This window comes from Leucopleurus acutus, assembly GCF_964270905.1.
Source record: "Leucopleurus acutus genome assembly, chromosome: 4".
In the NCBI taxonomy this organism is placed as follows: Eukaryota; Metazoa; Chordata; class Mammalia; order Artiodactyla; family Delphinidae; genus Leucopleurus; species Leucopleurus acutus.
The window spans coordinates 150,324,317-150,337,696 of NC_139146.1; the positions used below are offsets into that span (position 1 = coordinate 150,324,317).

Sequence of the window (13,380 nt, forward strand, 5' to 3'; positions counted from 1 at the left end):
AACAATATTGAAGTTTATTTCTCTCTCATGAAACAACGAGGAGGAGGGTACCTTTTGGTAAAGGAAACTATTTCTAAAGTTGCCAATTTCTAGCCAATGGGGAGAGAGGAGAGGAAAGGAAAGAGGCCAAGCGCATCACTTCTGCTCACATGCTGTTGGCCAGAACTTAGCCACATGTGCGTGCCCAGCTGCAGGGAAGTTTGGGAAATGGAGGCTCCATCTCGGCAGCCACGTGCTCAACTGAAAACCAAAGACTTTTATTACTAATACAAAGAAGAGGGACATGGATATTGGGGGTACATCTCAATTTCTACACCATCTACATCCAGTCCAGAATCTAAATATACTTGGAATGCAAAGGAACTATATGGTTTAAAATTTTACTTTGAGAAAATTTATTTTCATTATGTGTCCTATACCAACATTTAAGAAGTTTAGAATTTGTATTCATTTGATCAGAAAGATATTTTATGATATACTATCTTCCTTATACAAGCTCTAGCTATGATATGCAAGGGATGCACAGCACGGGATGTATGTAATACGAATCATGCTAATCCCCTCAACACGAGTCCTCAGCACTGACCTGGGCTTTTCCAGAACACAGTTCCACAGAACGATGTTCAGACAGATCTTATATGACTGTCAGTGCTATTTCTTTTATTTAATTGAATAGACTCTGGCAGCCTAGTCATGGACTCCTTTGAGAATCTGACGAAAATCGTGGATCCTCTGCTCAAATACATCAACGATTTAGCAAATAATTTTAGGGGCGTTAGAAACACCTTCCCCCATGAAGCCCAGTTTCAGAGTGTCTTGATTCTGTCTTCCACAGAAGCCTGGGAAAGTCTAGATGAAATCACTAATCCCTCTCTCTGGGACCCACCAATGGAATTCCTGGAGCTCTGGCCCAAGGCAGACACCTAGCACAGGACCTGGGGCATAGTGATGCTCTATGATGTTCGTTCCCTTGTATTTCAAAGCTCCTTTGCTCCCTGTAAGAACTCCTTGGTGTGCCGGCATAGGTGAAAGTAAACAAATAAAATTATTGTTAATTAAAAAAAAAAAAGAATTCCTTGGTGGTCCACGCATTCCCCTTGGTATTAGTGTTACTTTGCCCATCTTCAGCAACATGAATCACAGCCAGAGCCTTGGTGGTTGACTTGGTCATTCTCATGACATTAATGCCGCTCCTCCTTTTGGCATGGACACGGACCTTCTCCCCATCAGCGGGATGTTTTTCAATCTTTTTGCTGACGCAGCATCTGAAGCACCTTCTTACATATATTACCTCCTTATACGTTTGGATGAGAGACAAAATTCGCCTTGTGATATTGAAACTGAAAATGCAAGATACTTTCTCTCTAGGGCCCCCTGTAACTATTGCATGGGCACTTAGTATAAGCTCTGACAGGTTTATGCATCTGCTACAAACTTGGAATGGAAAGCTAGTGATATAACCCAGCAGGGTCCGTGGAGAAGGGTCTCTGGCAGCAGCGACAGCTGGGATCAGCAGGACCAGGGTTATTGTAATAGTACCAGTGTTACCGGCAGCCTCCGGAGGCATTACCAGCGGGGTCAGCAGTACAAGCCACAGTGTCTAATGCCTTGTAGTAGAATCAGTGGCTTCCAGGCTGAATGAGTTCTCCTGCATATGAAGCCATGTTTCCTAAAGACTTCAGTATAAGCTTCCTTTTTTTGGACAAAATATTGCTAGCTTCTCCAGCATCACTATGATATTTCCTTGTACAAAATCTTCAGTAGTAATCTTCACTGTGACATAGATCTACATGGGAAACTTTGTGGGAAATAAGAATGCATTTCTCCACTGAAAGGGGCAGGTCTAGGAAAATAAGCCATCGGAAATTGACTGAGAGGCTCTTGGGTTCTTTCCATGCTGAGAACAAGCAGAGAATATAGCATTTCCTTTACTTATATTTCAAGCAGATAAGGCCATAATCGTATACTCATGAATCTTACTCCACTGCTTGAAACTTTCAGTGGTTCATCATCAAACTGTAATGGAAGCAGGCTCTGTCCTTTCTTGGATTTTAAACTAGAATAATTAACTTAGCTTTTCTGGGCCTCACTTGCTCTTCTTTATTTTTTATATATTTTTTAAGGGGTAGAAAGTTTGTAATATCCATGAAAGATGTTTGTGATATGTATGATATATAATACAAGAAAACCTGGTGCCAGAAAGGCACTCTGTAAAAATGAAGTTTATTCTCCTTAATTTGGCACTCAAAGGCCTTCACTTTAGATCGCGATCTGCCTTTCCAGTCTCTTCTCTTATCACTTCCCTTCCCTCTTCCTCTCTTCCAAATGCTTTGGTGACACCAGATTTTGAACATCATACCTTAATGTGCCACAAACAATTCCATACATCTACTCCTCTGTTCCCTCTGCCTGGAATGTGCTTCTCCCCTGTTTTCTTTTTCACTCTCCAAGGTCCACCTATGTCGTCCAGTACTTCCTCCACTTAGCTGTTAAGTTAGCCAGTGTTCCGAGGTTATATGACCTAAGTTCATGAGTCTGATTTCATTAGGATTTTTGGTGGCAAGGAGAAAAGATGTCAGAAAGGTGGGTGTATTGTAAGGATACAGGTGGCAATTAAGAGGAAAGAATGTCACAGGCATCCAAGAAGGCCTGATAGGCAATAGGAGAGTCAGGATCCAAGCATGAGAGCAAGAGGGTTACGATCTCCCCCCACCAGCATCAGGAGTTCAATCATTTTCAGTTTTGTGCTCCACCATTAATGGACTTAAGCTTTCTCCTTATTCCTGCTTCTCTGTATTTTCCCGTCTGTTTTTGTTCAGATCACTTTCTGACATCTCTCTCCCTAAATATCCAAATTTACAGAGAGGGAAAATCAGATTAGACCCCAAGCCACCATCATTGTTCAGGCAGAGCCTTTGCGACACACCTCCTCTGAGGCTGCTGGCCGACTTCCCTTGGATTGGGCGCTCATCCCACACCATCACCTGTGGTGAGGCGGGCCATTGGAGTGGCTAGAACCTGGTCACCTATGTCTCAAGCAACCAGGAGGTCTTGCAAGGGCAGTTCTCCTCTGAAGACGCAGTAGGTTGGTAGGAATCTGTAGGTTAATAAAGCCAGGTAAGTAATCCAGAGAGTCAGAGAACCCAAATGTAGGTGTGCAGATGGGCTACTTCAGAATCTCCTGGGATCCTTTTTAAAATACAGAACTTGGGGTTCACTCCAGATCTACTGAATTAAAATCTGAAGGGAGAGGCTTAGAGAACTATATATATTTTATCTCCGCAAGAGACCATAGCTTTGACATTATGAGGGAACAGAGCTATGTGAAGGATAGGAAGGGTCAGACTGAAGGTTAGGAAGTTTTCTTGATTCTCTGAATGAATTTGTAGGGGGATTTTGATTTGCTCTAGTGGCAGTGTGTGTGAAAACACATTTGAAAAGTGGAAGTGCTGAGGTGAGGTAGTTTCCTTCAAAGAAATACACTGTGAGGAATGTGTATCTCTGTAGTTTCCAGAGTTTACACTTATGACTGTCAGAGAGACCAGGAAGAACTAATGTTAAACCCAAACACCGTGAACTTTCCACATGGCCTTATACAAAAGCTGAGAGTTTGCTTCCTTTTTTTAACCTTATCTATAACAGGTATATTTAGTGAAATACCATAAGCAACACGCGAAGTAACTTTATCAAAATGCTGCCTGAAGTATACATAAAATTAAATTTTCAGGAAATAATTTAAGAAAATCTTTTGTTTTAATGGGAGAAAGCTAATAGACTATTTTGCAGTGTGTTAAAGGAAGAGTTGTTTCATATAAATATATCCTAAAAATTGACATCACTATAAAAAATAAGCACATGCTTCTTCTGGATATTATTATCTTTATTACAAAACAAATATTTTATGTTGAGGTAACATTTCAAAGGGCATTTGGCAAAAATCAGTTGGATTCTATGCACACAATTTTGCTACGTGCGACCCAGGCAAAGGACTCTGAGAACAGTTCTCTAACATTGCACATAGACCGATCTTCGAGAAAGTAAGCTGAAAGTTGTCTATTTAAAGAGGAATTCTCTTTTTCCACTCTCCCCAGACCATTCCTCCATATCATCCCCAGTGGGCAGGGAGGCGGTGCTCCCTGGAGCACCACAAAAACGTTGAAAAGGATAAATTAATTGAAAAAAAAAGTGTTGCTTATCCAAAACACCTCACCATGCCATGATTTGAAAGTGCTTTCACAAACTAAATATTTATTCATACAGGATTTTCTGTTGCCTGTACCAAGAATAAATAGAACTGTCTTTTCTTAAATGGAGAAATCCTATGCAATGCTCCAAGTCCAGTGTCTTTTCTGCTGTGAAGCCTTCTCCGATTCTCTAAGGCAAAGTTGGTCCCCGCTCTGTGCTCCCATGTGTTCTGTGCACACCTGTGTTATAGGACTCACCTCATTGGATAGTAGTAATTCTTGCTTCTGTCATACGTATCCCTCTTTCGCTTTATTTATCCCTCCATAAGCTCCTCAGGAGCAAGAAATAAGTCTTAACTTCTTTATATCCCCAGCACCTGGCACAGTGCCTGGTACCTCACAGAATCTCAGTAACTGTGTGTTAGGTTAATGAGTTAGGAACTATTTCAGCTGTGAAGCTATAATGCACATCTTTCCTTTTGTCAGGTCTCATTGAGGGTATTCTAGTGAAATTCCCCATTATTGAAACCTCTATGGTTTGGTGACATCCTAGAAAGAAGTATAATGTCCAGTATTTCCTTTCATAAAGGAATGGTCTCTGGTTATTCTTCTGATACAAACATCAATAAATTACAGTTCTCATGATTTCCCTAGTCTCCAACCCCCAAGACACGTGTCTGTGAGAGGCGCTCAGGAACGCCCGTGCTAGTAGCCGTCTTGGCAGTCATTGTCGTCCTGATCTCCGATGGGTTTGTTGTGATAAGCATCGACTGTCAGTCTTCTGCTTTCTATCTCGGTGTTTCTGGACTGGATGTCTTCCTCGCTGCTTGATGTGCTCTCAGTTGAGTCGCTCTCTTCTTTTGATCTGCTGCTGTCCTGAGAATCGCTGCTCTGCTCCTCCTCAGATGGGCTGTCCTCCTGGCTTTCCCGGCTCTGGCTCTCTGACGAGGCGCTGGGAGACCAGGGCTCCTCCTGGCTGGAGCTGTTCTCCTCTTCGGTGGACTCCGGGCTTTCCTCCGAGGATCTGAGGCTCTCACTGGATTCGCTGTCGGTTTGCCCCTCTCTGGATCTGCTCTCTGAACTGGAGGGTTTATCCGAGCTGTCCTCATCACTGGAGTCGCTAGAGTCCTGATCTTCTGAGTGACTGGTAACGTTATTGGGGTTGTCACCCCTGGACTCGCGCACGACCTCTTCCTGAGATTCACTACTGCTTTCTTGAGAAGGCAGGTCACCCTCTTCACTGGACTCGCTGCTGGGGTCTTGGACGCTCTGACTGTCTTCTGGGGACTGACCCTCCTCGCTCTCTTGTTGAGATTCACTCTCGCTGTGTTCCCTGGATGGGCTGAGACCAGCTTCTCTGGAGTCGGGGTATTCTGGGGAGTCACTCTTGCTTTCTTCCATGGTGTTGCTATCATGAAGCTCACCTCTGCCATCTTCCTCCGAGATGCGAGGTGTTCTGAAAAATTTCCTACTGGGGTACCCCACTGACGGGCCTTCACCGGAAGCCTGAGTCCTTGCTTGCCCATTGCCCCCCTTCGAATCTTTTGACTTGATGCTGGCCCTGCTTATTCTAGAATTGCTTCTCTCGCTCCTGAAGGTGTCGGGGTCTTCGCTCTGCATTCCTTCATCGTCAAACTCAGAGCCGTCCCCGTGGCTACCGACTCCCTCACTGTCGCCTCCCACCCACTGCTCTGCACTCTCGCTGTCTGGAGTGGAGTCACGTCCCTCAGGCCTGCTGTGCCCCTCGTCCTCACTGGCAAAGTCCCTGCTCTCACTGGTGGTGTCTTGAGCACTGTCTTCCCCCCGTGGGACACCATCCTCCGTGGACTGTGTGCTGTCAGTGGGGTCCTCACCGCTTCCGAGTCTGGAGTTCCCTCCTCGCCTCTCTTCAGGTCCTGGGCCATTGTCATCATCAGCTGAGGTGTCATCTCCACTCTCGTCTTCATCATCATCTTTATCATCTCCTTCTTTCCCTCCGCTCCTAGAAAGGCCACCAGCTGGTCTGTGAATGTATTGCGGATCATCAAGGCCCAGGCCCTCCTCTGATTCAGTGCTGTCACTGGGGTCTTCATTTACCTGGAGTTTGGGGTTAACAGACGTGGTTAGTACCCCAGGAGCTGCTCTCAAGGGTGTTATTTAATGCCCATCTAGGCTCTGTTTGCTTTCTTCTTCCTGTGTCCCTCATCAGAGCCATTGAGCCAATTTTACGGCTCAATAATGTTTCAACCAGGGAGAACAGTTGAAAGTCAAGTCGTCAAGTCGTTCCATTTTACATAGGCACAGTTCACTTAATGCTGCAAACATTTTCTCAAAAAGTTTTATAGAAATCACATTTATGGAACTCAATATTTAAGTGTGAGTCCTTAAAGGATACTTTCAGAGAGTTTTTTGTAAACTAAAGAATTGGTTGGGCTTCCCTGGTGGCGCAGTGGTGGAGAGTCCACCTGCTGATGCAGGGGACACGGGTTCGTGCCCCGGTCTGGGAAGATCCCACATGCCGCGGAGCGGCTGGGCCCGTGAGCCATGGCCGCTGAGCCTGCGCCTCCGGAGCCTGTGCTCCACAACGGGAGAGGCCACAGCAGTGAGAGGCCCGCGTACCGCAAAAAAAAAAAAAAAAAGAATTGGTTTATAATACTCACTCACCAAGTTGTTTGCTTTAAAACACAGTTTTTTAAAATATTGGGTGATTTTTAAAATGACTCAAGTTTTTTTTTCTAATCAACTCTGGGTGGAAAAATGTATTAGGGCAGGCAGATGAAACCTTTAGCTAAAATGAAAGTATAATATTGTAGTAAGGTATAAATCTCGCCAAAACCATGTTTATAACTCATTTGCACAGGCACAGAGTTGCCTGTGGAAGGCTTAGCTGAAGAACTGTAGCTAGTGTGACCACCAAGGCAGCTTAGTTCCAAGTGTGAGCTCAGAGAGGTGATCCCCAGAAGTAAAACCATTGGATGCTCTACTCAGATAAGGAAGGACAGTGAATCTTCATTCATCACGCTCTGGAAAAATCTGCTCTCTCTACCATATCCTATGACAGAACGTTCTTGCCAACTTTTTTTTTTTTTTCCCACATGTCCCTACTCATCAATGTCTGAGTTTCCAGTCAGTACTACCGGGTGGTGACACCTCTTCCCATCGCTAGGGTGTACACTGATCCATTGGAACTGAGCATCTATTTAGTTTTCCTAACCTCGATAGGCACATACTGTACCACTCCCAAGGTGCTATCATCCTCTGAGAGCCCAGAGAACACTGAGGCAATACATCACAACGTCCCCAGAAAAGAGCATTTTCCCAATTCTACACTTATAAATCTATAAAATGTTCCTCTGACAATCTTTAGTAAATAGTGGTAAAAAGCCTAAATTCATTTTCCAACTGACTGAGTATCGAATGCAACATGGGTCAAAGTTTCAGGGAGAAACCTGGGTCCTAGAATGTCTGGAGCCCCTCGGAGTTGAGATTGGTCAAAATGATAGGACAGAAGAGTGGGGAAGGGAGAGGGAAGGTGGGGACGGGAAAGAGGATAAGGAGAAGGAAGCTACCAAGTTTTCTATTAAAGTGATATAAGCTAAGTCAGCTTTTCTCTCTCCCAGGGCCACAGATGAGGCTATTTTAAAGATGTCATTACTAAAGCAGCTGTCTCCTTAAAGCTTCCTCAGGGCTCTCCTATTCTCTCCTCCAACAGGATTCCGGGCCCAGAGGCACCTCACATTAACCGGAACTCTTTGCCCGACCTGAACAGCTCCAATTGTGAAACCAACATTTGAGATTTATGAGTGAGCTATTCCTCGCCTTCCAGAGTCTATGACCATGTGTGTGTGTGTGTGTGTGTTCTCTTTAACTAGAGGGACATTTAGGGCCACATGTCTATCATCTGGCCCCAGTGATAAATATGGAATGAAGGGCATGTCTACCTCTGAATTCTCCCACTCATTTTTCCCTTCCTATTTTATGGGGTGATTTAGCCAGCATAACCAAAGGTTAGAAAATATTATATTTAGAATGGTCACTAGGTAATTTAATATAACATCATTTCCTTTGATTCCTAAGTAGCCTGGAAAGTTAAGAAAGGTTTGTTTAATTACCTGTTCCTTTGAGCTAACTTTACTTTCTTCTGATGACTCACTTCTCTCCTAAAAAGAAAAAGAAATGTTTATTTTTCATGTTCGTAATTGATGAATAAAGATAAAAATAGGACACACATCAATCGCTTGTGGTTTGGATTTACTACTTTCCAAACGGCCTGAGATGATGATAAGAGTGTGAAAGTGATTTCATGAGATGTTTATGACAAAAAATCAGTGAGATAGTTACCAAAGGTGGTGTTGGTGTCTGAGCCAAAAGACCCTGTAAAAAAGGAAGGAAGACAAGTTACTCTTTCACAGATGGATCATATCATTGAAAACATGTAGGATAATTTTAGGTTTTTTTAGTATATTGATATCTATTTTGTATTCACATGAATATTAATGCTATTTTATAATGAAATGGCTAAACAATGAATGTCAGATGACCAGTGGCCTGAAAAGACCTTGTGATATAAAAAACCTAGAAGATTTTTGTATTTCCAACACTTAGACAAAAATACAATTTCTTTGAAGAAAAATATACAACCTAGAGGAAATGTAAGAGAGGAGAAACAGCGCTGGAACTCACAAACCCCGATTTAAGTCTCAGTTAGCTCCTTGGCTTGGGTTTTAGCCCTGAAAACTGTCTTGATGCTAGTGGTGAAATTCATGTGTTCCAGGAAACATCTAGTCTCAGGTAAACTGCGATGGTTGGTCACTCTACGTGAATTTGCACAATTCACTTCACCTATCTGATGTCAGTTTCTTATTTGTAAATTAAGAATATTAACCACCACTGCGCTTATTGTACATGGTTGCTGTGAGGATGAAATTGGCTAATGCCTATGGAAGCATCTTGAAAAGTATTCAATAGGATATAAGCTGAAGAAGTGATCCATTTTGAGAACATCTACTTTATAAAATTCAATAGCGGACAAAACTGAATTGAAAAAGCCATTAAACCTTTCTTGAGTCACGTAAGATCACCAAAATAACACATGCTAAATCTGAAACTTAGTCATAGTTCTGATTTATTTCACTTTCTTTAATCTGATGAGAACTCTAAGAATGCCTGTACCGCCTCTGGTGCCCTCTCCCCATCTACTCTCCCCCTCGCCTTGAACATGACCAAATCCCAAATCCCATGTGGCTCAAAGCCACTGAGCAATGGGTATGAAGACCCAGGGTGCAGAGTAGAGCAGAGAGTAGCTGCTGTCAGCACGTCTTCAACAAGCCTCTCAGCAATGCTGGGCTGGGATAGCTCCTAGAGGAAGGACCTATCATCACTTAAAGTCTTTGCCCTGTGACACTGCAGCAGGCACCATAGCAGACTCTACCCCAGTCACTTAGCATCTGGAATTAGGAATGGAAGGGAGTGAGACATTGGTATTTTTCTCCTGCCAAGGCTAGACTTGAGAACACAGTGTGTTTGGGGAACTCAGGCTGAATGAAAGAAGGGATCCACAGCAGCTGCTTTTAAATAAACCAGCCTAAGGATATTCCTGATGAAAGTTCATGTAAGAAATCCTGCAGTATCTCTCACACCAGTCAGAATGGCCATCATCAAAAAATCTAGAAACAATAAATGCTGGAGAGGGTGTGGAGAAAAGGGAACACTCTTGCACTGCTGGTGGGAATGTGAATTGGTTCAGCCACTATGGAGAACAGTATGGAGGTTCCTTAAAAAACTACAAATAGAACTACCATATGACCCAGCAATCCCACTACTGGGCATATACCCTGAGAAAACCAAAATTCAAAAAGAGTCATGTACCAAAATGTTCATTGCAGCTCTATTTACAATAGCCCGGAGATGGAAACAACCTAAGTGCCCGTCATCGGATGAATGGATAAAGAAGATGTGGCACATATATACAATGGAATATTACTCAGTCATAAAAAGAAATGAAATTGAGCTATTTGTAATGAGGTGGATAGACCTAGAGTCTGTCATACAGAGTGAAGTAAGTCAGAAAGAAAAAGACAAATACCGTATGCTAACACATATATATGGAATTTAAGAAAAAAAATGTCATGAAGAACCTAGGGGTAAAGCAGGAATAAAGACGCAGACCTCCTAGAGAACGGACTTGAGGTTATGGGGAGGGGGAAGGGTGAGCTGTGACAGGGCGAGAGAGAGTCATGGGCATATACACACTAACAAACGTAGTAAGGTAGATAGCTAGTGGGAAGCAGCCGCATGGCACAGGGATATTGGCTCAGTGCTTTGTGACAGCCTGGAGGGGTGGGATAGGGAGGGTGGGAGGGAGGGAGACGCAACAGGGAAGACATATGGGAACATATGTTTATGTATGACTGATTCACTTTGTTATAAAGCAGAAACTAACACACCATTGTAAAGCAATTATACCCCAATAAAGATGTTAAAAAAAAAAAAAAAGAAATCCTGCAATATCTATTCCAGCCTCAAGCAGGGGCAGGACCCCATCTCAGACCTCTGACATTATCTGGCCATCACTAATATCATTGTGCCCTAGCTGTGTCATACCTAAAAGCCAGCAGGAAACAAGGTAATGAAAAAACATCCTGATTTAGGTTGAGATTTTAACCCTTCCTCCTAGAGTCAGCCCTTCATATCCATGGGTTCCACATCCACGGATCCAGCCAAGCTCAGATCAAAAATAGTTTTAAGAAAAGGAAGAAAGAAAGAAAGAATGCTCCAGAAGTTTCCAAAAGGCAAAACTTGTATTTGCTGCACTCCAGCAAATATTTACATTGTATTAGGTATTATAAGTAATATAGAGATGATTTGAAGTACACGTGAGGATGTATGCAGGTTACATGCAAATACTACATCATTTTATATAAGGGTCTTGAGAATCCATGGATCTTGGTATCTGAGGGGGTCCTGGAACTAATGCCCTGCGGATACGGAGTGACAATTGTAGTTCCAATCTTGAAAATCTACTGACTTCCTAGACCTGGCCCCTTCGAGGGATGTAACACCCCAGCAAAGAATATGAATTCTGGAGTCAGAGCGACCTGGGTTCAAAGTCTGGCTCTAACAGTAATTAACCACATAACCTAGACAGACTAGGTTACTCTCTGTGTCTCAACACAGAAAATACAACACCTGATTCACTAGGGGTACCGTGAAGATTGAGAAAGTTAATACATGCGAAACACACAGAACTGTGTCTGGCAGTGGTTGTTGAACTATTGAGAGTTAATAACGATTGGGTTATTCGGAGCCAACACTCAATAAACATTAGCTATCATTCCGAAGACTCTAGCATTCTCTCATTCTTCTTTCTCTTCTCACCTTCCGGGACTTGATCTCCTAGCCTCCTGCCTACCAGACATCTGATAAAACAGACTCCTAGCCCGAATCCTTCAAGGACAATCTTGGTTCACTGTCATCCATCCCCTTGCGCTACTATAAGACCCATCACAAAAATAATGCTAAAGGAGAAAATGCTGCCTCACCAAATTATACTATTAAGTTGGAGTTGAAGCATCATATGAACTACATTTTCTTATAAGAACTAGAAATGATAGCCCTTACTCCCTATATCTTAGGTTATTCATGTGTTCATTAAGTCAGTAGTAGTTTCCACATTTGCAGTGAAGCCATCTTGGTTATACTAATAACATATTAAAATAAAAATATTTCAAAAAAATCTTTTCTACTCACCTTCCATTCTTCAGAACTCTTAGATTCAGTATTTTGATACCTGGCTACCTAGAAAATTCAGCACAAGTGGTCGGCCCACAGAAATTTCCAAAGCAGCAGCTATTAGCACTTCACATACTTAGGAGGAGTATTAGTCAAATTTTAGCACGCATCAGAATCACCGGGAGGCCTTGTTAAAACACAGATAGCTGTGCCCTATCCCTGGAGAGTCTGGTTTAGTAGGTCTGATGGAGGACCTAGGAACTTACATTTCTAACAAGGTCTTAGTTGGTGCTACTGGTCTGGGGGATGACGCTTTGAGAACCACTCTTATGAGGAAGAAACATGAGCAGCCTAACTATACGAACGGCAAGTGAACAGAACAAGGAATTATTCGGATGATATTTTAAAGAAAAGAGCTTCCTAATAAGCTACATTTTCATCTGACTGGAACATACACAGCCACTTTGGCTTATAGCCAATGCAATTTGTGCAGTTTTAGGTATAAACAGTTTTTTTTTCCATGCATCCCTACCCTGATACTTACTGGGAGAGCACAGGACAATCCCCACAAGAACATAAGCAGGATGCTGGTCCTCATTGCTGGGTATGTCACCTCTACCTGTGATGAAAGACAGAAGATGCTTTTCTCCACCCTCAAGAAACATAGAAGCTTCAACTTTTTAACACCTTCTTTCTATTAAAAAAAATAATAAACTCATCCAAATGTCCATCAACTGAAGAATGGATAAACAAAATGCACTATATCCATACAGTGGAGTATTATTCAGCCATGAAAAGGAATGGAGTGCTGATACATGCTACAAAGTAGAGGAACCTTGCAAACATTATACTGAATGAAAGAAGCCAGACACAGAAGACCACATATTGTATGATTCCATTCATATGAAAAATCCACAATAGGCAAAGCTATAGAGGCAGAAAGTAAGTGTTTGCCTCGGGCTGGAGGAGATGAGCTGTTGGGGTGACAACTAAGGGGTGAATTTTGAACATAATGAAAATGTTCTAAAGCTGACTTTGGTGAAGGGGGAATAACTCTTGTGAATGTATGAAAAACCATTGAACGGTAGACTTCAAATGGGTGAGGTATATGATGTGTGAATTATATCTCAATAAAGCTGTTTTTAAAAAACCTCACTCCGAAGAGATAAATTGAAAACATTTCAATGAAGAGCTCTGTAAACACTTCTTCACTAACACATAAACTATGACAAAGGGAGGAAAAGTTAAGAAAAAGCAATAGAGAAATTTCTGACCATTCACTTTTTTTCTTTTTAACATCTTTATTGGAGTATAATTGCTTTACAGTGGTGTGTTAGTTTCTGCTTTATAACAAAGTGAATCAGCTATACATATATCCCCATATCCCCTCCCTCTTGCGTCTCCCTCCCACCCTCCCTATCCCACCACCTCTAGGTGGTCACAAAGCACCGAGCTGATCTCCCAGTGCTATGCGGCTGCTTCCCAC

General features: G+C 42.6%; 1 protein-coding gene across 2 annotated transcripts; it reads right to left on the reverse strand.

Annotated features, from left to right (window-relative positions):
* Positions 1 to 4,889: 4,889 nt before the first annotated feature.
* DMP1 (dentin matrix acidic phosphoprotein 1) lies at positions 4,890 to 12,492 on the reverse strand (the record flags this gene model as incomplete). Of its 2 annotated transcripts, XM_082838123.1 has the most annotated exons (5): positions 4,890 to 6,260; positions 8,276 to 8,323; positions 8,505 to 8,537; positions 11,913 to 11,960; positions 12,439 to 12,492. In XM_082838123.1, 5 exons carry the CDS (start codon positions 12,490 to 12,492, stop codon positions 4,890 to 4,892), a joined length of 1,554 nt encoding a protein of 517 aa, XP_082694249.1. The 2 variants fall into 2 exon arrangements, with proteins under 2 accessions (XP_082694249.1, XP_082694250.1); XM_082838124.1 differs by lacking the exon at positions 8,276 to 8,323.
* Positions 12,493 to 13,380: the final 888 nt, after the last annotated feature.